We start from the raw sequence: 27,996 nt of genomic DNA, 5'->3' as shown, positions 1-27,996 counted from the left end.
AATCTCACTTTGAGCGAATAGAACCTCCTTTTACTATCGGATGGGATTCTTCCTCCTCTTTATGGTCATTGACTCCATGGTCTGTGAGCCAGATATGTGCCCTTCCAGCTGTGAATTGCCATTTTTGACAAAACCAGCATTTCTAATTCATATTATATGTTGATACAATGTATCTGACCAAAACAATAAAATTATCACTAATGCTATGTAGTGACAGGGTAACTACAAGATTAGTGTATCTTCTTATAATCCTGCATGTTTTGTGTTATGACTCAATGCAAAGTACATATTCGTAGTCAACAAATTTCTACTGAGTGTCAAGTCACATTTAATGAAAACATTAATAGCACTTACTGAACATTTACTATGTGCTAGGCATTGTTCTAAATGCTTTACATCAGTTTAACATGTATAATTTTCATGTGCAGGTTTAAGAAATAATACTGAGAGATCTTTATACCCCTCAGTTTCCTCCATTCTTTAAAAAAAATTTTTTCCTATATTTATTTATTTTTGAGAGACAGAGAGAGACAGCGTGAGCAGGGGAGGGCCAGAGAAAGAGGGAGACATAGAATCCGAAGCAGGCTCCAGACTCTGAGCTGTCAGCACAGAGCCTGATGCAGGGCTCTAACCCACAGACCACGAGATCATGACCTGAGCCGAAGCCGGATGCTTAACCGACTGAGCCACCCAGGTGCCCCTCCTCCATTCTTGACATCTTGTATAACCGTGGTATAATATCATAACCATGAAATTGACATTGATACAACCCGACCTTATTCACATTTCCTGGCTTTGTTCAACACAAGCAATTCTGGGGCTACCCCTCTTCTAGCCATAGCTACCTACCTTACTTCTTCTCCCTAACATCTGACAACCACTAATTTGTTCTCCCTTTCTAAAGTTTTATCATTTTACTAATGTTATATAAATGGAATCATACAGCATGTATGATTGAGATTGGCTTTTTTCATGTAACATAACTCTCTTGAGTTCCATACAAGTTGTTGCCTATATTAATAGGGATGATGATGATGATGATGATGATGATTGCTAAATAGAATTCTATGGTATAGCTATACCACAGATAGGTTAACTATTTACCTGTTGAAGGCATTGGGATTGTTTCCAGTTTGGGGTATTAAAAGTAAAGCCACTATGAAGATTTATGTACAAACTTTTGGAGAATATAAGTTTGCCTTTCTCTGGGAATACTCAAGTGTAGAGCTGCTGGGTCATATGGTTGATACATGTTTAATGTTGTAAGAGACTACCATGCTGTTGTTCAGAAGGGCTTTTCCATTTTACATTTTCACCAGCAATGTATGAGTGATCTGGTTTCTTCACATGCTTGCCATCATTTTATTTTAGACATTCTGGTAGGTGTGTGGTAATACTGTGTTGTGTATTGCAATTTGCATTTCCTTAATGGCTAATGACGTGTGAAACATTTTCATGTGTGGTGCACCTGGGTGGCTCTGTTGGTTAAGCGTCTGACTCGGTTTCAGAAGCTCAAGTTATGATCTCACAGTTTGTGAGTTCAAGCCTCACATCAGGCTCTGTGCTGTCAGTATAGAGCCTTTTTGGGATTCTCTCTCTTTCCCTCTCTCTCCTTTTCCTACTCTCTCTCAGGATGAATAAACATTTAAAAAAAAAAAAAAGAAAAACTTTAAAAAATTTTCATGTTTTTTGACATCTTTTTCATCCTCCTTGGTGAAATATCCTTTTAGAATGTTTTAGAGTTCTTGGCACACCTACATGGCTCCGTCACTTGAGCATCTGACTTTGGCTCAGGTCATGATCACACAGCTCAGAGCCTGGAGCCTGCTTCGGATTCTGTGTTTCCTTCTCTCTCTCTCTCTGCCCCTCCCCCATGCACACTCTGTCTCTCTGTCTCTGAAAAATAAATATTTTTAAAAATTTTTAACTAAGATATTTTAGAGTTCTTTATGTATCTAAATTTAAACCTTTATTGGATATGTGGTTACAGATAATCTCTCCCAGTCTGTGGCTTGTCAAATTTTTCATATTCTTCATATTATCTTTTACAGAGCAGAAGTTTTTTTTATTTTCATGAGGTCTCCTGTATCAGCATTTCCTTTAAACTGAATTTCATGATTTAGCATCCAGAAAAGTGAGCTTAAGGAAAAAAAGATCGAATAAACTTTAAGTCTGCTAAATTGGAATAAAGCTAAAACCGTTGATCATGGTGACAGTGTACATTTTAGGATATGTGTTTGAGTGGTCATATGTACTGTGATTGTACTGTGCTTATATTTTATTATTCAGAAACTCTGCAATGTAGATATTATCTCTGTTTATACCTGTGTGTGTGTGTGTGTGTGTGTGTGTTTATAATTATGCCTGTTTTACAGTTGAGGAAACTGAGATTCAAGAAAGTATGGTAACCTTGCCTGTGGACTTATAATAAATGACAGAACCTGGACTTAAAGCCAGTCCTTTCTGGCTGCAAAGCCTGTGCTCTTCAACAACTGTCTTGTATGTTTGCTGCCGTATGTACTTGATGTAACTCATAGTACTCAAACTTGGTCTTAGTGATGTTATCTGTTGTGCCTCTTACTCTTAAGTCCATACGTTGTCTGGTCGTTCAGACTCACATAATAAGTCACCATTTCTTGCTTTGTCAACTTTAACGTTAACCTGTTTGGCTGTTTTGGAAATAAACCTTTTCTCTATATCTTATTTCTTGGATATAAGATTAATAATGGTTAGCCTGTAGTTTACACTGTAGCTGTAACACATCATCTCTAAGAGTTTGAATATAACTCTTGAATTGTCAGTTTAAGAAATATGTAAGAATCACTAAAATCTTATAAATTTAACATCTTTATAAATTGATTCCTTTGCTTCTTTTAAGTATATCCCCAAGGTAAATTAGCCACATAACTTTTCCATAGAGGGTAAGTTATTGTTTCATTTATGATGAATAGAGAAGGGATGGAGAGCAGCCAGCCAGTAGCACCTCAATTTATATTCTATTTTGTATATTTAACAAATGAGTAACATACATATTTTTAAAGTAATAAGGGAAATCTCAAAGATGACTTTCTGAAATCATATTATTTCTTACAAGAGAACAAACCATACTGCTTCTTGGAAGTCACTGAAGTAGTTTGCATGTTTGTAAATAAATGGCTAGAATAAGTAAGCATTGTATTACATTCCTGTTGTAGTGACTTTCTCGTGAGGCTAAGATTCAGGTAATATGGATATCATTAGCCTCATCCAGTTTCATGTATACTAAGTCAAAGTTTGTAGAATTCATGTTCATGGAGTTTTTTTATTTTTAAAGTTCTGGCTGTATTCAAAAGGAAGATAGCCTTTAAGTACTCTAGCACAATTTAGTCTTCTCTGATGAACTTCAACTTAGGTTTAATGAGATCTGCTAAGAAATTTGCATGAATCAGCCCTGCATACTCATTGCCCTTCAGAACGTCTGTATTGTACTTAAATGCATGATCTTTCTGGGAGGGACTTTTGTTTTAAGTGGCATAAACTCCTGAAATTGAGTGGTTTTCATGATCTTTGGTGTAACTTACTCAGACGCTTAAGTGTTTTTTTTTCTAGAATACTAAATTTTAAAGAATAACAATATAAAGGCAGTCTAATGAATATTAAACAGAAGATACTTATTAGATTTTTGATTGAGGTATTTTGGAGAATTGTTCTTTTAAAGTAATGTTTTTGTTATATGAGAAATGGCACTTTGATGAGACTTTTCTTAGTTGCTCTTCTATAGAATTTATTTAAAGTATGTTAATAGCATAAGGCCTTTCCCATCCTCACCCCACCACCAAGCAAAAAACACCATTATAAAGGTCGTTGAAGTTATACCTTTATTATAACTGCTCAGATTTGGGAGAGTAGGAAAAAAGGAAGTAAGAGAAATTACAGGCCATTTTCCTAGGAATGAGTGGAGAACACTTGCTAGTTTTTAGAAAAGCCTCCTTGGGGCCTTTAAAAAAGCATATTTTTTTCAGGTTATTATAATATGTTGTATTATTATAGCTAACCACTTCACAATTATGTCACCAAGTAGAGGGTGAATGAATCCTGAAAATGTTTTTTGACTTTGCTGAAAATATTAGTATTTTTCAGATCAGACTGTGGATGATACATTTTAACTTTATTCTTACTAATTGAGGGTATAGTCCTGACCCAGGGCCGGTTGTCATCACATAGGCTCACATTATTCAGGCAGCCTCTCGCCCATCTTCCAAGTCATCATACACAGTGCCGCTTTCCATTAGTCTTGAGAAAAAGCCTCTTTCGTCACGTCACTTCCTTTGCTAAAAAGTCTTAAAAGCCTCTCCATTGCCTGGAAGATAGAAAGCTCTAAGTGTGTGGTGGCTATTTTAAATTATACTACAGCCCTCTATTCATTTATTTATTCTCTGAACTCCCCTAACCCTTATCATCTTCACATAGTTAGTCCTTGATTTTACATGGTATTGTTCTCAGTTTCATCTTATGTGAATTGTATGAGCTTCCTAAATTGAAGATCAGTCATACTTTTTAAAAAAAATCCATAAAGAGTTCAATTAGTGAAGTGAATTGCATTCTAGTCAGTGCATGTTGTCAAGATTTCTACCAATTATCAAGGTTTTTTTTTTCATACTTGCCACAGATATTTAACTACTATTGGAATATAATTTTTAACATTTATCATGTATCCACTAAATACACAGTATAAAGCTGGGAAAGGTAGCTCACATGCTATACCATGTCTGTTTTTTCTTACATTTAAGTTTATATCCATACTTAAAAACAGATGGTTTTTTTAAACCAAATCTATAATATTTTGAAATTGAGATATACCTGTGATTAAGAAATAGGCAAACTTGTTTTTTAATGGTGTAATGTTGTTAATGGTTAGGTATTTGAAATAAACTTTTTAGAAAGTACTGTATGTAAATATGAGTGTATTTACTTAGCAGTTGTTCTCTTCTTGTAAGTTTTTATGGTTTTTCACCCCTGGAACCTTAAAGTAAAAACTTAACCATCTTAAAATGAAATAACAGTTAAGGGGAAAGATATTTATTCTCTTTAACATACATTCATTCATTTATTCATTCATCATTGACTAATTCATTCTGTGTGTGTGTCTCAATCTCTCTGTGTGCTTGGCATAATTCTTAACTCATTTCTACAACAAACTTCAGAGATGTGGAGTGTCCCAATGTTCCAAAAACACTGGGGGCAGGATCACTTAGCACGTAAGTGATAGTGCTATTCAGACTGGGTGATCCCAAGGCCTCTGCACTCTGTGTTGTGATGAGGCTTTCCTCATCGTTGTTGTGCTCCTTATAGAGGTAGTTTAGAAAAATGAAACTTAGGGGCCCCTGGGTGGCTCAGTTGGTTAAGCATCTAACTTCGCTCAGGTCATGATCTCGCAGTTTGTGAGTTTGAGTCCCACCTTGGGCTCTGTGCTAACATCTCAGAGCCTGCTTCAGATTCTGTGTCTCCTTCTCTCTCTGCCCCACCCCTGCTCATACTCTGTCTCTCTCAAATAAATAAAACATTTAAAAAAAAAGAAAGAAAAATGAAACTTAGTTTTAAGAGTGGGCAATACATTGAAATTATTAGCAGTAAATTATGACATAGTGAAAATAACAGTTGTCAGAGGCTATCTTTCATCAGGTACTTTGAAAATTTTGGGGGAATTCTGGTTTATTTAAAATATTTTTTGCTAAATGTTTTTATTTTTGAGAGGGAGAGCAAGCAGAGGAGAGGCAGGAGGTGGGGACAGAGGATCCCAAGTAGGCTCTGTGCTGACAGCAGAGAGCCTGATGCAGGGCTCAAACCCACAAACCATGAAATCACAACCTGAGCTGAAGTTAGAGGCTCAACCAACTGAGCCACACAAGCACCTCTATTTTTAATTTTTTTCATTCAAGTATAGTTGATACACAGTGTTACATTAATTTCAGGCCCACAACATAGTGATTAGAGAAGTCTATACATTATGCTCTGCTCCCTACAGCTGTGGCTACTACCGGTTAGTACGCAACGCTGTTTCAATGCCACTGATTATATTCCCTGTGCTGTACCTTTCATCCCAGCGACTTACTCATTCCGTAACTGGAAGCCTGTATCTCCTGCTCCCCTTCACCCATTTCCCCCTCATCCCCTCTGGCTACCATCAGTTCTCTATTTATGAGTCTCTTTCTTGGAAATTTTCAAACATACATAAAAATTAAACTGCTATATCAATTAAGCCCATATACCCTTCACCTAGTTTCACTAGTAGTTAACATTTTCCTACATTTGTGCACACTCCTGCACACGCTCTCGCTCTCGCGCTCTCTCTCTCTCTCTCTCTCTTAACCATTTGTATGTTTCAGACAGCTTGACACCTCATCCCTGAATATGTGAGCATGAATTTCTTAAAGGATACTATTTTTATAACCACTATCACATCTAAGAATTTGACATTAATTCAGTAATATTATCTGATGTTCATTCTGTATTTCCCCAGTTATTCCAAGATTGTCTTTTATGGCTGATTTTTTTCCTCTCCAATCCAATATTTAATCAAGATTTACTTTTTGTATTAGGTGTTATATCTTGCCAATCCTTTTTAATCTTTTTGTATTGATTAATACAATCCATTTTTTGTGTTTTGCCTTTGACTTATTTGAAGAGTTGAGGCCAGTTGTCTGTTTTTCCCCCATTGTCTTTAGAATGTTACATATTTTGGATTTGTTTGATTGCTTTTTCATGATTAGATTTACTTGAGTTTGTGTTAACCATTTTTGGTGGTTTTACCACATTTGTGATAGTGTGTGCTTCTGATTACACTATATCGGAAGGCATCTGATGGCAGCTTGAAATTTCTGATCTATGAATGTGTAATTCACAGCAACAAAGATGTAAAGGTTTGAATTCTGTTTTCATTTTTCAAATAGACAACGACTGAACGACCTTTCATTCAGAAGCTTTTCCGTCCTGTGGCTGCAGATGGACAGTTGCACACCCTGGGTGATCTCCTCAAGGACACTTGTCCTTCTGCAATCACTCCTGAAGGTAACACAGTCAGCGGCGCTAAAACATTTCCTTCATTTCTCTTTGTGACTAAGGTATAACATAAGCATTCTGCCTTTGTAAATAACATTTCCTGGTTACTTCAGGAAAATATTTTCAGTATCTTGTAGGGAACAATCTTTTGAAACAGAAACACTTAATGTTTCATTTGTTACTTTATGAATTAGTGACACTAACAAAATAAGGAATTGACTATCTCTGGCAAAATAAAATAACACTGCTTTCAAATTGCTCTCTTACCACATCTCTGGTACCCGGGGTCTTTCATTTCTAGGTTCAGTTCTGGTAAATACTGTTTTAAATTTTACATTGTGTTTCTTCACTCTCTAGGAATAAGGATGGTAAAAAAAAAATTTCTTACCTTTGGTTGATAATTTAAAGTTCAAAATACTGAATAATGGATAAGCATTTTATTGGAATTTCCTGCCACTTCCCGAAGTTTCACTCAGCATTGTTCTCTTAGGTATTGACATTTCACATGGGCAGTTAAGAACTTGTCCTATTTCGTAGTCCTCAGTAGCTTCAGTTCAAATTATTTTCCTATAGGCAAAGGGAAAATACCAAAATTGCTGAATTCTATTTTCTCAATTGCATTATAAGAAACACAAAGAAAATGCAGAAATAATAAAAGACAAAGAAGTTCTCATCCCTTCCCCTTGGAGACTACAGTCAATACACACATGCATATGGACCCTGGAGTATTTGAAAGGGGTGCGTGTGTGTCTCTAAAATTGTATGTCCTGCTGCAGCTTTCACCTAACAGAACATGAGCATGGTTTTAGTCATTAAAAATTCTTTAAAACTATTTTTTAATGGCCCTGTGGTCCTTCATATCAGTGTACCATTAATTTGATCATCCCCCTATTACTGAATGACTTGCAATCATAGTTCTGTTGGTTACCAGGCTACAGGGGACATTTCAGTGGACTATTACTATGTTTGTTAATATGTTACACAGACTTGGATTTATTACATATAAAAACATTTTAAACTTGCTACTTTGTATCCTTCATGGAAAGAGGTAAGGCATTAATAAGTATATTAATATTATTATAAAAATGTAACGTCAGTGGATAATGGTATATTTCTTATTAACATTTATTCAAAGTTGGGGTGATTGTAGTATTACTTACATGACTAATAACTCTATCACACAGTTCAAGAAGCATGTAGTGTCTAAGGAAATAGTTTGCCTAACAACTAGAATTAGAAACAGAGTGGGACTGGGGAAATGTTGATATTTCAGCCTAAATGATTAAACAAAGAATATGGAACTCAGAATAAGCCATTTGGTGTGTGAATGCAACTGCTCACCTTAACCAAATATGCTTGCCATTCTTGGCATTCCCGTGTGTATCAGTTCTTCTAAAATGCACAAATGCTGCAGCACCTGGGTGCTCAATCAGTTAAGCACTGGACTCTTACTTCATCTCAGGTCGTGATCTCATGCTTGGTGGGATGGAGCCCCACCTCAGGTTCCCTGCTGGGGGTGCAAAGCCTGCTTGGGATTCTCTCTCTCCCTGGCTTTCTGCCCGTCTCTCGTGCACACACTCCGTCTCTCAAAATAAGTAAATAAACTTAAAAAAAATGCACAAGTGATCAACAGGAGGAGGGAAGAGGGGCATCTAAAATGCCGTCAGAACCAGTACCAGAAGGGACTGATGAAAAAGATCATTGACTGGTACTCAAAATTGTTGAAATTAAGCAAGTTTCATTGGTTTAAGAGGTTATAAGTATTATTCTATAAGGTCCTACTGTATCCTCTGTCATCGCTGTGCTCTACTAGACTCTGTAGTCTGGAGTATTTCATGCACACGTCCTCATATCTCTAGTGCCAGGGTAATAGTTTTTAACTCAGTATTTCATTTACAATTACTGAATTGTGTCTTTGTGTCATTACCTGAAACCCTATTTAGGATCATTAAATCATGGCATAATTAACATTTAGTTAATTATAATACTGTTGCAGAGTCGTAATCTGTTGTTATTGCTGTATAATTTTAGTTTTCAGTAAGAGTTTCAGTTAAAGTTTTTTGGCACTTCAATTTTTTAGTTTTAATAAATCTGTAAGTTGTACAACCATCACCATAATCTAGTTTTAAAATATTTCTATCACTTCCAAAGGATTAAAATATTTCTATCACTTCCAAAAGTTCCTTTGGGCTTGTTTGCAGCTAATCTCTTTTCCCACTGCCAGTTGTGGACAACTGCTGGTCTGTTTTCTGTCTCTGTAATTTACCTCTTCTGGATATTTTGCATGAATGCAATCATTCAATATTGCAAATGGATTTTTTCATTTGGTATAGTGTTGTCAGGTTTCATCCATACTATAGCATGTAGCAATAGTTTTTCCTTTTTAAATTGCTGAATAATATTTGGTTGGGTGTATATATATATATATATATATATATATATATATATACACACACACTTATACATATATATATACACACATATATATATACTTATACATATATATATACACACACACACACACACATATATATATATATTCTGTTTATTCATTCACTGATGGATGGGCATTTTCACTCTCATGTATAATGCTGCTGTGAACATTTGTGTGGACATAAATTTTCATTTTTCTTGGGTAGATTCCTAGGGTGGAATTGCTAGGTCATATGGTAGGTCTGTGTTTAATTTTTTAAGAAACTGCTAAACATTGGCAAAGTGGATACATCATTTTACATTACTGCCAGCTTCACATCCTTGCCAACATATATTTTTTATATTTATTGTAACCATCCTAGTGGTTGTGTAGAGGTATCTCTTGATTTTACTTTTTATTTCCCTAACTACTAATGATGTTGAGTATGTTTTCATGTGCTTATTATTATTTGTGGATATATTTGGTGAAACGTTTATTCAGATTCCTTTCTCATTTTTCATGGATTTTTCATCTTACTACTAAGTTTTGAGAGTTATTTATATATTTTGGATACAAATCTTTTTTTATTTTTTTGTTTAAGTTTATTTTGAGAGAGAGAGACAGTCTCTAGATACAAATCTTTATCAATCAGATGATTTGCAATTATTTTCTCCTAGTCTGTGACATGGCTTAATTTTCTTTCAAAAAAACTAAGGGTGCTTAGGTGGCTCAGTCAGTTAAGCGTCCAACGCTTGATTTCAGCTCACGGTTCGCAAGTTCAAGCCCTGCATGGGGCTTTGCAGTAGCAGTGCAGGGCCTGCTTAGGATTTGTTCTCAGTCTCCCTCTGTCTCTGCCCCTTTCCTGTTCATGCACTCTCTCTGTCTCAAAATAAATAAATAAATAAAAACATTTAAAATATTTTAGAAGGGTATACTTATCTAAAACAAAGTAAAAGAGCCTACTTTTAAAAAAAAGTATTTAATTTTGATGAAACCTTATTAAAGTTTTTGTGTATTACCTTCAGTTAAGTAATTTTGTTTATAAAACTTCTTTTTTATGAACTCAGGTTACAGAATTTTACACTGAGAAATTCCTAGTAACTTTTATTGATTCAGGAATAATCTTACCATTCCATTTCATTTTCTCCATGCTGTAAGGGTTGGTTTTTTCTTTTAATCTATTTACTATCTATTTTGCCACACTCTTGAGGATTTGGGAATATAGATTAGTTCTTCCCTTTGAAGTGTAAATAAAATATTAATAATTTTTGTTGCTAACAGAAATGAGAATCATACACCTCATACCAGCCCCCACTGCAAGCATTAGCTTTCAGTTATTCATTTCTGTGTACTGTGTTTTTCATCCTTTTTTAGAACTTTTTAGTATTTTAAAGAACACTGAAAAATGCTTGTATCAACTAAGAGTAATTGAAATTACTTTATATGGTGACAAATGGTACCTAGACTTGTCTAGTGATCATTTCATAATGTATGTCAATGTTGAATCACTGTGTTGTACACCTGAAACCCATATAATACTGTATGTCAACTCTTCAGTTCAAAAGAAAAGAGCGATTGAAATTTAAAATTTAATATTGAAATGTCTACCTTGCTGTTCTTTTCTTAGATATTGTTTGACAATCCACTTTGAAAAACATTATATCATTTAAAATTTACTTCTTTATAAGATCCTTGACTTCTGAGTGAGAACATCACAAAGAAACTCAAAACCTTGGAGGAAGACTATTCTACTGTAATATGTGCCCTAGTCAGCAGCACAGTTAACAAAGACACAGAGTGACTTGAAGGAGGGTTTTTCTAGAGGAAAGCAGGAAGAAATTGGTTGGGTGTTAATTTTTTATTTGATGTCTTTAAATCTTTAATTGTAGAACCTTTAAGTTAATGTAGTTCAGACTCTTGATTGCTTTCCCTCTCTCTCTCTCTCTCTCTCTCTCTCTCTCTCTCTCTCTCTCTCTCTCTCTAATGTTTATTTGTTTTGAGAGAGAGCACGCAAGCAGGGGAGGGGCAGACAGACAGAGGGCAAGGGAGAATTCCAAGCAGGCTTCACCCTTAGCGCAGAGCTCGATATGGGGTAAATCTCAAGAAGTGTGAGACCATGCGTGACCTGAGCCAAAATCAAGAGCTGTACATTTAACTGACTCAGCCACCCAGGCGCCCCCAGGCTCTTGATTTCTTAGATGAGTAGCTAAGGGTCTTTTAGCTACTTAGTGGCAGAACTAGGTTTACAACTCAAGTCTCCATCTCCTGGCTTACTGGTTTTTCTGATTTACTGTGCTTCCATTTGTTTTCATTTTCACTTTTTAAACCTTCTAACTTTTTTGTGTAGTTTAAAATAACATTCTGAAATGTTTGCTTTTTCCTCTTTATCCTCTGATTTATGTTTTAATATCTCATCTGGCTTGCATGCTGTTCTCTACTACAGTATAATTACTTGTATGATCTTAGGAACCTGAGCTTCTGTTGTTATTTTGTCCATTTTGTTATTTTAGTGCTCCTGTGTATAATTCCAGCCACTTTTCTTTTTTAAATATTTTTATTTATTTATTTATTTATTTATTTATTTATTTATTTATTTATTTTGAGAGAGACAGAGACAGCCTGAGTGAGGAAAGGGGAGAGAGAGAGGGAAAGAGAGAACCTCAGGCAAGCTCCACACTGTCAGTGCAGAGCCTGATGCAGGGCTCAAACTCATGTAACCATGAGATCATGATCTAAGCTGAAACTGAGAGTCGGATGCTTAACTGACTGAGCCACCCAGGCGCCTCATCTTCTTAAGCTTCTTTAAATGGTGCCTGTGACATTCAGGCAAGAAAATGAACTGCGGTCACATGCTTTGAGCTGGTGCACTCTGTCTGAATGCCCCTCCATGCTCTTTTGCCATTCCTACACCCAGATCACAACAATACATACAAGGTTAACATGATCCAGCACAGTAATGGCACACATCTGTGAAGCGTTTTATTCTTTTAAAGGCTCTTTATTCTCTCCTAAATGTGTAGCCTGTCCAACGTGCACACCCATCCCTAGAGAATACACAAAGTGATTTCCCTTACATAGTCACTCACAACGCTAACCCACGGACCTAGCTCTTAGGCAACTGCAGATGCTGGAGGTGGATGTCCTTGTGACAGACTTCTTCCCAGCTGTCCCAGGCTTACACTGATTGGAGCGCACACACATACTATACACACACTTTATTGAAATTATGTAAATAGCATCTGTACTTTTGAGGTACTTGGATAGTACCTTTCATACCAGAGGAGGCCACGTTTCTAACACCAGTACCTTATCTTTGGAAAATTTTTTATTTGTCTCTTCCTTTTGTAACCTCATATTGGAAAATAACCGTCATTTCAGGATCTGTGAGGAGTATCCAAAACATCAAGTCACTGTTTCAGTAAAGAACTGTTTATTGTCTGGTTCAGTACACCTGTGGTATTGTCAAATATGAAGCATTTTGAAACACCTGCACTCGACTTAAGTTGAAAGCGAAAGACTGTAAGGTTGGGTGTGTGTGCATAACAACTGGCTGCCATCACATGAAGAAAAGAGAAAGTGCTTCATAAATGCCGTGTGGCGCCATTGTCTACTACTCCTGACAGCAGGTGATTCATGCATGAAGGAATTTTGCCTTATTTCATCATATGAAAGTAGAATGTACTAATATTTCTGAGGACGTGCTTCAGGTCATTGTTCTCGTGGAGTAACTAATGATGAGCTGCTTTGTGTGTTTCTTTTTTATTTTGTTTTGTAAGTGGCTAGAAGAGTTAGCCAAATTAGAGGTAACAGGAAATAACCAAAGGTGAGCTCAGGTAAAAATGTTTTTGTGGTGTCAGCTGTAGTTAAAATGACTCAGGGCTAAGCTTCTATACCAGACCTGAAGTGAAATATCTTTTTCATTGTGCATGAAAAACAACTTAAAAAAATAAAAAAATTAGAAACATAGCTTTTATTCTTTTACTTTGGAGATTACAAAACACTTATAAACTTTGCCCAATCATATTTTATTTCCCAATTTTCCAGTGTAATATTTAAAAACCTAGTCAGGCTTACGAGAATGAAAATGTCTGTTTTCACCTTTATAAATTTATTTCAGGGTTCCAGTTGATCAGTATTCTGTCACTTTGGGCTGGTTTAATCCTGAATTCATATGTGCTGTCATACAAATGGAGAGTTTGTGTAGTTTACGGCTTATTACTACATTCTGTGGCAAATTAGTAGTTTCCTCGCATCTCTCTTACCAACAAATACAATCCTCATATTTTTTAGTGGTTTTGTCTTATTCCTGTCTGATTTGGTAGGCAGGATTAATTTGAAAAGAGTATACTAGTGTGGTTCTCAGGGTAGAATTTGCCTGGATTTTTTAGTGGTTTTGCCAACAGGTACAATCCTGTAGCCACTTACCTTTTTCCATTTCCATTTCTGCTGTTTCCTGGGAATTTATTTACTCTTTGAGACCCTTTCCAACTACCATTTAACTTTTGGTTTCCATTTGATGTTGTGTGTTTATTCTTTATCAGTCAATTCCTTTGCATCATACTGTCTGCTGGCACTAGATACAGCAAGAGGTATGAGACATAGTTCCTGCTTTTAAGAAACTTTACTACAGTTAGAGTAGGCAGAGAGATACCCGGATGTGGTATGTGCAGAGAATATTAGGAAGCACTTGCAATTGCTCTTATGTATCCTGAGCTGAGTCTTAAAAGATGAGCAGAAATTAGATGAAAAGGAGTGACCAGATCATACATACCGCATGGCCACCAAAGAAGTAGAATCCTTCACCAGCTACCCAGGGGGTGGTCACTAAGAGTAATGTCTGGTCTAAAATGCTCTTCTAAAATTTCCCTCTTTGCCAAGGGACTAGCCAATTTTTCCTACTTCTCTTTCACAAATATGCAGGAAATTTTCAGTGATGTCAGAAATGTGGAAGAGCATTGAGGAGCTAAGTGGTCTATTTGCTTCATTAGCATATTGGAAGATAATATTAACAACTGAGGCTAGAGGTAATTATAGGCCCCATTTAGGTGGTCTTAGTTAAAATGATGGTGCTCTAGGGGTGGGCCAGTCAGCTGAGAGTCCCACTCTTGATTTCAGCTCACGTATGATCTCAGGTTATGGTATCGAGCCCAGGTTTTTAGATTCTCTCTCTTTAAGATTCTCTCTCTCTCTCTCTCTCTCCGTCTCCCCTGCTCGCAATGCTCACTCCCTCTCAAAAAAAATTATATTACTCTATTTTTGTATGCTTTATGAGAAATCATAATTTTTACAAAAATTAAAAAGAGATGGTGCATTCACCTTGTTTCCTCCTTTGCTCTATAAACATTAGATTGTGTTTATAAAGTGAATTAACTGTTGGATGTTATAATAATTTTTTTAGACATAAAACAATTAGAGAAAAGAAACATTTCAGTCTCATGTTATTCATATGAGTCAGATCCTTTGAGTGCTAGAATTAAAGCTGGTTGATTGATGTATTGTGATTTGAGGTTTCACCAACAATCACTTCTGTCAGCATGGTGTCTCTAACCGCCCCCCCCCACACACACAAAAGAGGTAGCATTTGAGTTTTCAGATTCATGCCACAGAAGCATAAAACCTACAAACCCCCAAACTTCATCAGAATCAGGGTTTAGAAGTAAGAATAATAGGTTTTACAATTTTGGTGACTCTTTTTTTCACTCATTTAGAATTTGTTTTCATTGTAGTGTCCCTTTGTACCTTCACACTGGTTTGAAAGATTATTGGTTGTTTCTTTCTTTCTTTCTCTCTTTCTCTTTCTCTCTCTCTCTCTCTCTCTCTCTCTCTCTCTCTCTCTCTCTCTCTCTCTCTCTCTCTCCCCCTCCCTCTCTCCCTCCCTCTCTTTCTTTTTTAATGCATCCAGTTTTCTTAATTCTTAACTAAGGATGGTTCCTGCTACCAGCCTCATAGGATGGTGGTAGGGTTTTAAGCAAACAAAGTATTTGTTTAAAAAAAAAAACTTTGGAGATACCTACCTGGATGGCTTAGTCAGTTAAGGGTCTGACTCTTGGTTTAGACTCAGGTCATGATCTCACAGTTCGTGAGTTTAAGCCCCATGTCAGGCTCTGTGCTAACAGTGAGGAGCCTGCTTCTCTCTCTTTCTCTTTCTCTCTCTCTCTGCTCCTCCCATCCATTTGCTCTCTCTCAAAAATAGACACTTTAAAAAACTGTCAATAAACATTTGAAAAGAAGCATTTAAAAAAGAGCACTAAGAATATGTAAAGACATGGGAAGATGTCCACAGAATATTAAATTTAAAAAATAAATAAAAATGATGGGGCGCCTGGGTGGCTCAGTCAGTTAAACATCTGACTTGAGCTCGGGTCATGATCTCACAGTTTGTAGGTTCAAGCCCCACATCGTACTCTGTGCTGACAGCTCGGAGTCTAGAGCCTGCTTTGGATTCTGTGTATCCCTCTCTCTCTGCCCCTCATTCTCATTCATTCTCTCTCAAGAATAAACATAAAAAATTTTTTATTAAAAAATAAAAGTGGGATTTTATAGTTGTATTTTTACAATTAACATTTTTCCTGCAGTTTTGTTAATGTTTTTCTTACACATTACTATGTTCATAAGAAATTTGCAAAATAGAGTTAAAAGAGTTTTTTCTTGTTATTTGTTGATAATCCCACTGCAGAGACAGGTACTTGCTGATATTCGACATATGCATAGAAAGTATAAATTTATGATGAACTTTAAAGTAAACCAAGGGGCACCTGGATAGTCGGTGAAGTGTCTGACTTCAGCTCAGATTATGATCACGGAGTTCATGAGTTTGAGTCCCACATCAGGCCCTGTGCTGAACATGCAGAGCCTGGAGTCAGCTTTGAGTTGTGTCTCCCTCTCTTTCTGCCCTTACCTTCCCTCCCTCTCTCTCAAATATAAACATTAAAAAAAAATTGTAAAACCAATATTATAACTTTTTTTTAAATGCTTATTTAATTTTGAGAGAGAGAGGGACAGAGTGCAAGCAGAGGAGGAGCAGAGAGAGGGGAAATACAGAATCTGAAGCAGCAGATAAAGAGTCTGAGCTGTCAGCCCAGAACCTGATCTGGGGCTTGAACTACGAACCATGAGAACCTGAGCCAAAGTCAGACACTTAACCGACTAAGCCACCCAGGCACCCCTGTAACTTCCTGCGTATCAGATTATGACAAGAGTTCTATGCCACTGATTTTTCCTTTTTTTAAGGAAATTAACTTCTGGGGGTGCCTGATGGCTCAGTCAGTTAAGCATCCGACTTCGGCTCAGGTCATGATCTCACAGTCTGAGGGTCCGAGCCCCACATTGGGCTCTGTGCTGACAGCTCAAAGCCTGGAGCCTGCTCAGATTCTGTGTCTCCCTCTCTCGCTTCCCCTCCCTCACTCACTCTCTGCTCTGTCTCTCAAAATAGAAAAAATAAAGACATTAAAAAAAAATTAAAAAAAATTAACTTATGTACGTGATTCGAATATACCAGAACTCTAGCTCTAGCAAGAAAGAAATAACCTTATTTTATTTACTAGGGCATCGAATTAATCATTGCAGCCAGCTCACCTACCATATACTTGTTAAGATATATTTAATGCAAAAATCTTAAGGCAAGGAGTCTGAAAGTGTTGCTCTTAGTGAAGGCTTTTCCCTGAAGACTCTGAGCAGCGGTTCACACATTTGTGTGAAGTTCAGCTCTTCGCAAGTACCCGTGGAAGGCCCAGGCCTGACTTGCTGAGGTGCCATGAGCCTGACCCGTGGGGCCGTGGCAGGTCGCTGCCCTTTCAGCCTTATCCTGACACTTCCTGTCTTCGTTCTCTCTCCCTCACTGGATGCATATGCATATTTTATATTAAAAGATGATGCAGTGTCATTCACAATGGGAATTCAAAAGTTATTTAAATATACCTCTTATGAGCAAAGATCTGCACTCAAGTTTGGACAGAAGCAATTTGTTAGGCTTAGTTTAAACTTGGTAATTATAATATAGTTTCTTTCCTTAAATTTATCATTTTACCATCAAAATCTAAATGAAAATGAGTGAGATGCTGTGCCTTGATTGTTTCATTCTCCTTCCATCTTTGTGCTTTGTCCCAACAGATGAGCAGTATGGACTAATCGTGGTCATACAGAATCTGTTCATGACTTAATCCCTGGGCACATGCCTTTCCTAAGGTCAAGGAAATAATAAAGTGATAGTTTTCTTTATTCTCCATGAGTGAGGATGACCGCATTACTGTACCTGTCAGGAGATGCTTCTGATTTCCTCTTAATTCTTGTTTTTTACCTAAATCTCTTTAAAAAGTAGGTGTAGACCCTTCATCTTCAACACTAGAAAACAAAACTCCCTTAACAAAATAACACATGCAGGTGATTAAAAGCTAGTCATCTCTTCATTAAAAACTCTGAGACCTCACTCTGGCCATATATAAACAAGTATAATTATTGCTTACATTTTAAATAAAACAGTGAACTATCCTGTAATTCATACTTGACAAATATTAATGGTTCCTTTTACAGCCAACTAGAGTTACTGGGTCATTTTATGAAAGCAGATCAAAAGCATTTGAAACTATATTTTCAAAGTTTTATTTTGGTTTTGGGGTTTTTTTAAATGAATAAGTTTTAATTTCTAACTTTTATCATATTTTTATCTCATTACTAGGAGGCTTTTAATCAGTTTATTAAAATAGTCTTTCAGTCTCAGTACAATCTCATTTTACAATTGTAGCTTTTTTGTTTAAATTTTGGTTTATGTTCTCATTAAGAAATATAAAGATTATAAGCAAAAGTCAATGAAAGAATTAACATGGACATGTTTTGAAAATCTTGTTTAAAATGTTAAAAGTCTAGGCTCTGGGACTATTTGGGTCAGAAATAATTTCTAAAATACACAAAATATATAAATTATGCATGGGAAGAGATATGTGAGATATAGAGACTGAGATATTACATGTTCATTAAGACCCGTACTGCTGAGTGAGTGTAGGTCAGGAAGAAGTTAATGTAAGTATTTTTAAACGGGTTTGTATCTCTGATAAGCAGCACTCTCCTTCTGTTTGTGATCACGGGATAAAAGCTCTGTAGGCTTGTAGATGTTCATTTTTACTGCTACATCATGTAGTGTGCTCTTAAGATTGAGATCTCATTCCCCAGGAAGCATTTCTGTCCAAGATTAATTGCCCTTTTAAAATCAGCGTTTGATGTATTCCTTCGGCTATATCCTGGCTTGGTTTAACCCTCTTTGACCTGACCTCACTGACTATTACCGCTGAGGCTGAGTCAGAACCCTTCAGCATGATGTATGCACCTCAGCCTGTGGTTTTTCATGTTGATGGATTCAATTAGTTGGCGTTTTACTAATGAACATATCTGAGGTTAAAGAATTTATCAGACAGAACCAAATTGTTCAGACAAGTGATAATCCAAAAGCTCATCTCTTTTATTTATTTAAAACTTTTTCAGAAGTATTAAGTATTTTTCAGAAGTTTTACTTTCAGCATCACACATTCCAAGGTAACAAATCAAGTCATTTTCTGCTGAATTATAGAATATAAATGTGAAACCACAAAGCTAAACACAATGGTTACAGCATTTGGCCTTAGATTTCTGCTATTCCATGTCCACAAGTATGAACTTTAAAAAAAGTTAAACTGAAATTTTCTGATTAAAGCATTTTCTTTTGGAGATATACCATTCATTTCTCCAGCTTCCTTTAAATTCAAGGAGATTTAACATATTTAGTATGCTTTTTAATGGTAAAAATGAAGCTCATGCTTCTCTAGCATCTCAGCTGACCTATTTTAAAAGACATTTAGGTCATATTCCTTATTGAAAATTGACTAAGAGGTAAGGACGAAAGTGCAGATCGAGACGGGGAAGACTTGAGCCATGGCTAATAGAAATTTCTACAAGGCAAGTATATCACATACTGTCAGTCTCAAACTGACCTATTTTTAAATGTATGACAAAGATTCTGGAAAGTTTTTTTCTCTACCTGAATGTTCTCATCTTAAGAGGAAAAAAAAGAACATTATCTAAAGTCTACTAAATAATAATAGTACAGTAGGGCTCCTTGAACTAAGTGATATGCTTTACTAAATACACTTGTTGAAAGCACTAACTTCGTTCAGAGGGTTTACAGTCCTTAAGGAATTGTTTAAGCTGTCATTCTTTCTGTTCTTTGCATAATAATCAAGTCTGGATTTTCGTTGTTGTCATCTTTCCTTCTTTTCTCTCTCTTTTTTTTTTTTTTTAGCACATTCATGAAATTTGTGTGCTGCACTGACACTGCATCATAATGAGACTGAGTAATTCAGAGTCTATTAACATTAAGCCAGATTTTCACAGCCCTTTGCATGCTAATTACATAGTCAAATCCACGGTTTTTATATATCTTTTGATGTATCTGGTACTGAAAGAATTACTGTACTCCCAAAACTTTGTGTACAGGAAGAGAACTACAATGAGTGTTTACTTTTTGTTACTATACTATGATCTTTTAAAAACTAGTCTGCTGTCTTCACTTACTCTATAATATTTTCAGTTTATATTCTTGTATTTTTAGGGAGTGACCAGGAGAGAGGAGTGGGGAAGAGAGTCACTAATTTTATTGTGTTGGTCTGTGTGCTGAGTGCTCTACTTGGATATCCCACTTAATCTCCATGCAACCCTGGAGATTAGAATTCTTTATCCACACTATGAGAAGAGGAAATTAAGACTCAGAAGATTTGAGTGATTTCCCTAAGAATTTGAAACTAATGAACTATGCTAATTTGAACTCTGAAAGAAATATTTTGCTGTTTGAGCGTAAAAGACTCATGCTAAAACTGGAAGACATGTTAGTGATCCTCTGTTCTAGAACCTGGTTTACAGACTGACCCGTGGAGTCCTATCAGGAATTCCCATGGGTCGGAAGTCAGCAAAGCAGCAGGACTTGGGAGATGTACAATGCCACATCAACCAGAGCCGCCCCTCTCTCCCCTCTCTCTTGCCCCTCCCTGTATTATATACAGGGTTTCTGCATAAGATCCGGCTTAAGGAAAAATTCTACACCCTTATTATCGTAATAAGATTTACTCAAGGGAGCTTTGAAAAGCAGACTTTATCCCAGAGACTGATTCAGAAGGTCTAGAGAAGAGGCCAGTTTATACATATTTTTAAATCTCCCAAATGAGTCTGATCATCAGCCAGATTTGCAGACCATGGGTCTACACAGATACCTTCATTTTATTTATAAGAAGATACCCTGGAAGAGCTGTGAGGTCTGCTCAGATTCCATTATTACCAGAATTGGAATTCCACTTGCCTGCCTCCCAATTTATCTTTCAGTAGCACCTTGTTAGCCAACAGTGCACACTTAACCCTTGTTCCTTTATGTCTTGTTTACATTATTATGCCTATCATTATAGTCATAGTGTATATTTTACATATCCACACATATGTAATACATATATTACTACATATATAACAATATATGTACACACTGTTACAGAGGCATCATTTTTTATATATACACAAGAAGTTAATATTGAAAGTTTATAATTTTCATTAATGACTTGTGTGGCTAATGTAAAACCTTTTTTGCTTCCATATGTAATTCTTACCATTCTAATCATATAACCAACATCAGTCTGAATGTATTTTTCTTAAAATGTCACACAGCTCTAAAAATGCTCACTTTGAAGTAGATGCTAGTGAAGAATTGAGTTTATTTTTGTTAGGCTATTGGTGATAATACAAAATTATATGATAGATTTGCATTTTTATCTTTTATAGTATTTACAAGTAAGATAAATACAAGAAATGAAATTTTCTTGTTATATTCTTTGTATTGATAAAAGATCTCTTTGGGTTTAATATCTAACTCTTAAAGTGAATTGAATTCCTCCTTTACCTAATGAATACACATGTCTATGACATTACTTTCTTTTTCCTTAATTTACAAACCCAAGCATTTATGAATGACTGTCCTTATATTTAAAAAATGAATTAAAATAATAATGTGTAAAAATTGTTATGGAGACATTTTACACAATAATGATACACACTTCTCAAAATTGTCCTGGTTAAGAAATTCAAAGAAAGGCAAAAACTAAGCAAATTAAAGAAGAGTATTTAGAAACAGGAAAATTCAATGCAATGTGTGATTCTTGGACTGGATTCTAGACAGGGGAAAGAAATAATTGGGATAGTTCATAAAATTTGAAATGATCTCAGAATAGTATATCAGTATTAATTTTCCAATTTTGATAGCTGTGTTATGGTTATGTAAAAGATATCTTAATAGGAAGTTATACACTAACATTTAGGAGGAAAGGGCGCAGCATTTCTAATTTACTCTCTAATGATTCAGAAAATAATTATATGCACACAGAATGATAAAGCAAATGGGGCAAGATGTAAGCAGTTGATGGATCTTGGTGAAGGGGAAGCCTTGTACTACTCTAGCAACTTTTCCAGAAGTTTGAAATTCTGTCAAAATCAGGGGGCACCTGGGTGACTCAGTCAGTTAAGCATTCACCTGTTGATTTTGGCTCAGGTCATGATTCCAAGGTGAGATTGAGCCCTGTGTCAGACTCCTCACTGACAGCAATGGAGCCTGCTTGACATTCTCTCTCTCTCCCTCTGTCTGCCCTTTCTCCACTTGCACTCTTTCTTTCTCTCTCAAAATAAATAAACATTTAAATGTATCAAAATTACTCCCCCAAAAGTGCCCTGTATGAGAGAATTTCATAGTGAACTAGTTCACTCGATTGCTGTCTCAAATGTTTGCCTACTTTAAAGCATCCAACCACCTCTTAAAAAAAATCTGAGTGGGTGAGATATGGTGTAATATTTTTCTCCTGAGTCATTTGCTTTGTAGTGATAGATTTATTTCCAAGGATTAAATTCTAGATTCCCATTTTGAAACACAAAGACATATTTACCAAAAACATTTACTTTAACAATATCATTAAGTGTTTCCTTTCTGCTGTTAAGAAAACAAGCAACATCTGCTACGTTTTCGCTGCTCCGTTTTGTTCTGATATTACCAAAACGTCCAGTCGTGCTCTGTGGTTATTTGTGGCAGCATGAGTTCAGGTGATAGCATATATACTTCTTGGCTTATCTGAAAACATTTAGACTTTTCAGTGTTTTAATTACCAAAACAGTCTTTATAGGTAGAGCTCATCTCTTTTCTGCTTAGTAGTGCCAGTTGTCAGAAACTATTCTCTCAACTTTAATTTTGGCCGTGTCTTCTGGTGGTGTCTTCTACCAGCCACAAAATTATCCAAGTTCTGAAAGCATTTATTGACTGATTACTAAGTGTCGGGCACCAAACTGGCACTGGAGGTCACAGTGATGAATAAGAGAGAAACTTCAATAATCCCGAGGGAACTGCTACTCCATTCTAAGAATTCCTCCGGTGACAGTTGTGTCACTGGGGTAAGTCAGAAAACAAGAAAGATTAAAAATGCAGGCAGTGACAAAATATATATTTAAAAGCTTAAACTGTTGTGCTGGGGAATATGACAGATGGATTTTCACAGTTGCCTTAGTAACACTTTTATGTTACGTATTAAAGTGGCCCCAATTTAGGGGGGCTGGGTGACTCAGTCAGTTAAGTGTCTGACTTCCAGTCAGGTCATGATCTCATGGTTCACAAGTTCAAGTCCTGCGTGGGGCTCTATGCTGACAGCTCAGAGCCTGGAGCTTGCTTAAGATTCTGTGTCTCCCTCTCTCTCTCTCTCTGCCCTCTCCCACTCACACTGTCTCTCTCTAAAATAAATAAAAATTAAAAAAAATTTTTTAAAAAGTGGCCCCAATTTAAACCAGAGAGTTGGTGCTGCCCTATTCAGGTCTCTGATAACGTGATTCATTATTAGGTTTGATACACAAAGAATTTGAATAGTGCCTATGTTCTCCACCTTATATTGTACACCTCAGACTCCCTTGATGCTTTTTGTGTAACAGGGTTAGTCTTTTGCCTTTTGCCTTTCAAACACACTTATGCATGAGTATGCCATATTGTATTTGCTCTCACATTTAAATACTGCTTTAGGCACAATGTTTTCGATTATTGCGTTGAGACTTGTTTCTTCTACTCTTGTTTCAGTGTATCCAAAGGTAGCTCTGGCTTAAGGAAAAACTTTACCGATAAGGAACTCTTAGACCACTGTTCTTTCACTTTTTGACTCAGTGCTAAGTAGGAGGAAGATTCTGAGAATATTAAAGTATTTCAAAGAAATATACATAAGAATATGAAGAGAATGATACCGGAAATGTTTTCAAATATTCTAAGAAAGATTTAATGCAGTAAAAACTTGGCAATCTAGAACTTACAAAGAATGAATCACTCCAGATACCTGAGGGTTTATCCATTTGAATACCAACAGTTTAAAATCTTCTCATAGTACTAATACTATACTTTCTGTAGTATTCTGTACATTGCTTAATCTTTTATTTATAGATGATTCCCATCATTATGAAAATTAGTCATTGTATTAACACTTAGGATCACAGCTGTGTGAAAACTATGTGGAGATGCAACAAAGATTGTCAGAAAAGTCAAAACAGTGAAAGCATTTTTTTAGGTGAGAAGTAGTATGAGGTAACACTGTTTTCCAAAATTATTTTGAAGTGTGGCAGCGATTCAGGGTTTGTTTTGGAACTTCTACGTGGTTGTTTGGGGTTGATAGTGCATTTGTTAGCTTTTTATATTTTGCATCATTTTATCAGTTATCTAGTGTTTTTGTGTCTTCTCCTATAGTCGGTCTGTTGGCTGTCACCTCCCAGGACTTGTGCTGCCTCTAAGGGGAAGTTCAAATACTTCTTTAAAAGGCTCTCTTGTTTGAGGTGCCAACCAAACGGTTATCACCATGCATCATCAGCCCATTTTGCCAGACATTAGAGCACTAGGGATGCACGGGGCCCAAAGGGAAAAGGAGGGTATTTCCCTCTCCTACAGTTCCATGAGTTCCCTGTTTCCTTGTTGTCTTCTGTCTCCAGGAAGCTGAGAGCTTTAGACATTGTATTTTGGAGAGATTAAGAGACAAACCAACAATTGTTGCTGAATGAATGACACAGTTTCGTGAAGGTTGTTTTGTTTTGCTCTCAGAAAAGGATTTGGGTTTTGCTTTCCTTGTTTTCCCATGACAACCAAGGAAATGGTTCTGAGCAAGCTCCTGTTTACAGGTTGTCTGTACAGCATATCAAAGGCATAAAAGATACAAAATTAACCCTAAATTTATAATAAAATTTGAATTTGAAAGAAAAGCAGAATTGCAGCTCTCTTTCAATGAGCCAATGGGGTGTTAACAGAAATCAATCAGTTTTCATGACTCTAAAACAGGAATCCTGAGTCAGACTCTTCGTTCCTTGTCATGAAAACTGTAACTCGTGACTCTAAAACTTTCTGATACGTATTTAAAAACCTTGATTAAAAATGAACGTACAGCTCCCATCTGTTTAATTAAATGTCTCCCCAAACACCAATCTTATTTTTGATTATTTCTAGTCATATTTCTATTTTACATGTTTTAGTTATATATTGACCTGTTTCATATACCTATCATATTTAATAACCACTTAGTTCAGTTTTTAATGTGTAACTAAAATAAATTTTGGTCAGTGGGCACAATGGGCTGTTTTCTCCACTATAGTTTCATTAACGTCAATCTTAGGTAAGCACAGTAATTAAGAGAGAATGAATACTTTCACATACAGCAACAGAATTTTTATCAGAATTCATTGCAACCCTCAGGTTTCTGTTTTGGGTGATACATATTGCAACATTTGAACTTTCTCCATGTCCACATTTCCTGCTCAGGAGACAGACCAGGTTTAACTGTTAAAGCTATAAAATCCACTTCACTCACCAAGGTTTTTCAAAAGGCAGCAGATTATTTCTTTTTCCTTCTGTTTTGACCCTTCCTGATTACTGTTGGATTTCTTTCTTGGAATAGATGGGGAAAAGAAGAATCAAGTGCTGATTCATGGAATTGAGCCAATGTTGGAAACACCTCTGCAGTGGCTGAGTGAACACCTGAGCTACCCAGATAATTTTCTTCATATTAGTATCATCCCACAACCAACTGATTGAAGGATCAACTCTATGCCTGAATGGAATGGCCCTTAAACAGGATTTACCAGAGCATGTCACCCTTCTGCTTCAATCAGGTTTGGTGGAGGCAACCTGACCAGAAACACTACTGCAAGCCAAACAGGAAGATGATTCCATGGGAGATAAGGGCACTTGGGCTGGTCTTACTTTGCATCACCACTGCTTTCCTCCACTGCCGTCATTAAACCTCAGCTGCGGCGTGAAAGACTTCACAGGACCACTGCGAGTCTTCTGTTTTCTTGTAAAATATAATGAAGCCGAAACCTTTGGCCTAAGAAGAAAATGGAAATATGTGCCACTCGATTTGTATTTCTGATTAACAAATAAACAGGGGTATTTCCTAAGGTGACCATGATTGAACTTTAGCTCGAGGGAGTGGAAACATTGGTTTAATTTTCTAAAGAATTCGACTTAAGAAAGTAAAAGAGAAATTCTGTTATCAATAACTTGCAGTAATTTTTTGTAAAAGATCCAGTTACAGTAAACCCATCTTTCCTTAATGAAAATTTCCTATGTTTACAGTCTGTCTATTGGTATGCAAACAATCTTGTAACTTTGATAATGAACAGTGAGAGATTTTTAAATAAAGCCTCTAAATATGTTTTGTCATTTAATAGCATACGAATTTGTCACTTTTCCAGTACTTTCTGACCCACATACAGAAGATCACTGTTTTTACTCCATGTTACCATTCAGGCAGATTGTCAGTGACAAGGAGTGGACAGAGGGCATAAGAAAGATAATTTGTCTCAGGAGCCGTCATAGAATTTCTTGCTGCCGATTATTAAATCTATGTTCTTTACATGCTAAAGGCATAAATGTTATCATTTATCTTTGCTGTTTTATCACTGTAAACACTGTCAAATCATAGTATGCTAAGCATCTGTATAAGATAATTTTGCATTTTTGGGAAAAAACCCAGTCTTTTCCAAGTGAGTGTTTTTCATTGGCTTCAGGTCTGTTATTTCACTGTGGGCCCTGGCAGCCAGTCTTTGAAGTCTTAAGATTACCAATCTCTTGACTTAACGTTACCAAAAATATTCAGAGGTTCCTGGAGTTCTTATTCAGCATAAGGAAAGTTTTGCTGCACTTTATTACCATGCTGCTAGGGTTCTACCAGCTGAACGCACTTGTGCATTACACGGTTTGTTGTGAGCTAGCCTGCTGTCCATATTGAATGTTGACCCATTTGAATATGCTAAAAGACATAGTATCATATGACAATGCTTTTAGGTTCCATAATAAAAATGAATGTTCTTCTTAGAAAAATTGTGCAAGTGTCAAAGTGAGATCCTGCTAGTGCTCACTGCTTCCTTTTTCCTCTTGTGATTTTCACTGATTAATAGTAGTATATTTATTCACAAAATGAGAAAAAATTTGTTAAAGAGCAGATATTCTGGAATGAAATGTATAAGGCTCAATCCAAAAGCAAAACATAGGGTACCAATGTGAGAAAACTCACCATAATTGTCAATAAAATGAAAAGTGCCATTTTAGTAAAGGCAGAAAAAAAAATAACAATATTTGAGTTGCTTAAGGACAGAAAACCCACTGACTTGTATTTTTTCAAAGGAGGTTGATCCGAATATGATTGTTCACATTAAGGGTGTTTATTCGTCTATTCAGTGTGGGGGTTTTCCCCCTTGATGTTTTGACAGACTGAAGTGAGCTTCAGTGAACTAAAGGATCAAAATGCCAGGGAGTGCTCAAGCTATAAAGAAGAAAGTGTGGTAAGAACGGTAAGCCATAGTAGTTTTCCACAGACAAGACCAATTTGAGGTTTCTGCAGTGGGCTCAAGTGAGCTACGGATCTTGACTTCCAGATTTGAAAGTCAGTGTTATCAAGCCATTGCCCAGTGTCACTTGTTCATTAGTACACCAGCATCGTAACGTATGACTCTACACTAGTCCCAGGTAAGTCAAGCCCCGGTCCCCAGAGGAAAAATACAAACAGAAACTAGTGCTGGCTTAAATATCTATTTTTGTTTCTTTTTATTTGAATATTTAAATTTTATGGTTTATTAAAAAATTAAATACAATTTTGTGTCTGTCATTATTTCCAGAAGTTGGGAATGAAATTTCTATAAAGCAAGTTACCTATTGGGCTATTGGGGGAATTATTAAAATTTCCTTAGTCTTCTGCTTGTCTGAAAGTCTCTCAAAGCCATAAAAGATACAAGGAATAAAGGAGAACATACGAAAGGGCCACAGATCTCTATGTGCTTGTTTCAGTCACTCTTGGTAGTGACCTCCCCCCAAGAAAATGGAAACATATTTTTAAATTACTGGCATTGTTAACTAGGAAGGTATAAATTCAGCCTAAATAAAGTAAATCATTGCTTGTCCGGCATAGTGTTGTTTTTCATTTGGATGACCTAAGTTCTGACCGTGGATAGAATTGAATTGAGAAGCACCTTCTGTGTCTAGAGAC

The 27,996-nt window shown here is 36.2% G+C and overlaps 1 protein-coding gene across 2 annotated transcripts in view; it reads left to right on the top strand.

Moving 5' to 3' along the window:
* ATG5 (autophagy related 5) overlaps positions 1-26,184 on the top strand; it is a 130,629-nt gene extending 104,445 nt beyond the window's left edge. For both annotated transcript variants that reach the window (XM_029945103.1, XM_029945104.1), the window contains 2 exons: positions 6,930-7,047; positions 25,408-26,184. In XM_029945103.1, coding sequence (XP_029800963.1) covers positions 6,930-7,047; positions 25,408-25,544 — 255 coding nt within the window. In that variant the 3' untranslated portion in view covers positions 25,545-26,184. The remainder of the gene's footprint in view (positions 1-6,929; positions 7,048-25,407) is intronic.
* Positions 26,185-27,996: the final 1,812 nt, after the last annotated feature.

This window comes from Suricata suricatta, chromosome 7, assembly GCF_006229205.1.
Source record: "Suricata suricatta isolate VVHF042 chromosome 7, meerkat_22Aug2017_6uvM2_HiC, whole genome shotgun sequence".
NCBI classification, from domain to species: domain Eukaryota; kingdom Metazoa; phylum Chordata; class Mammalia; order Carnivora; family Herpestidae; genus Suricata; species Suricata suricatta.
The sequence above is the reverse complement of the archived record's forward strand: the minus strand, read 5'-3'. Positions and strand labels throughout refer to the sequence as shown.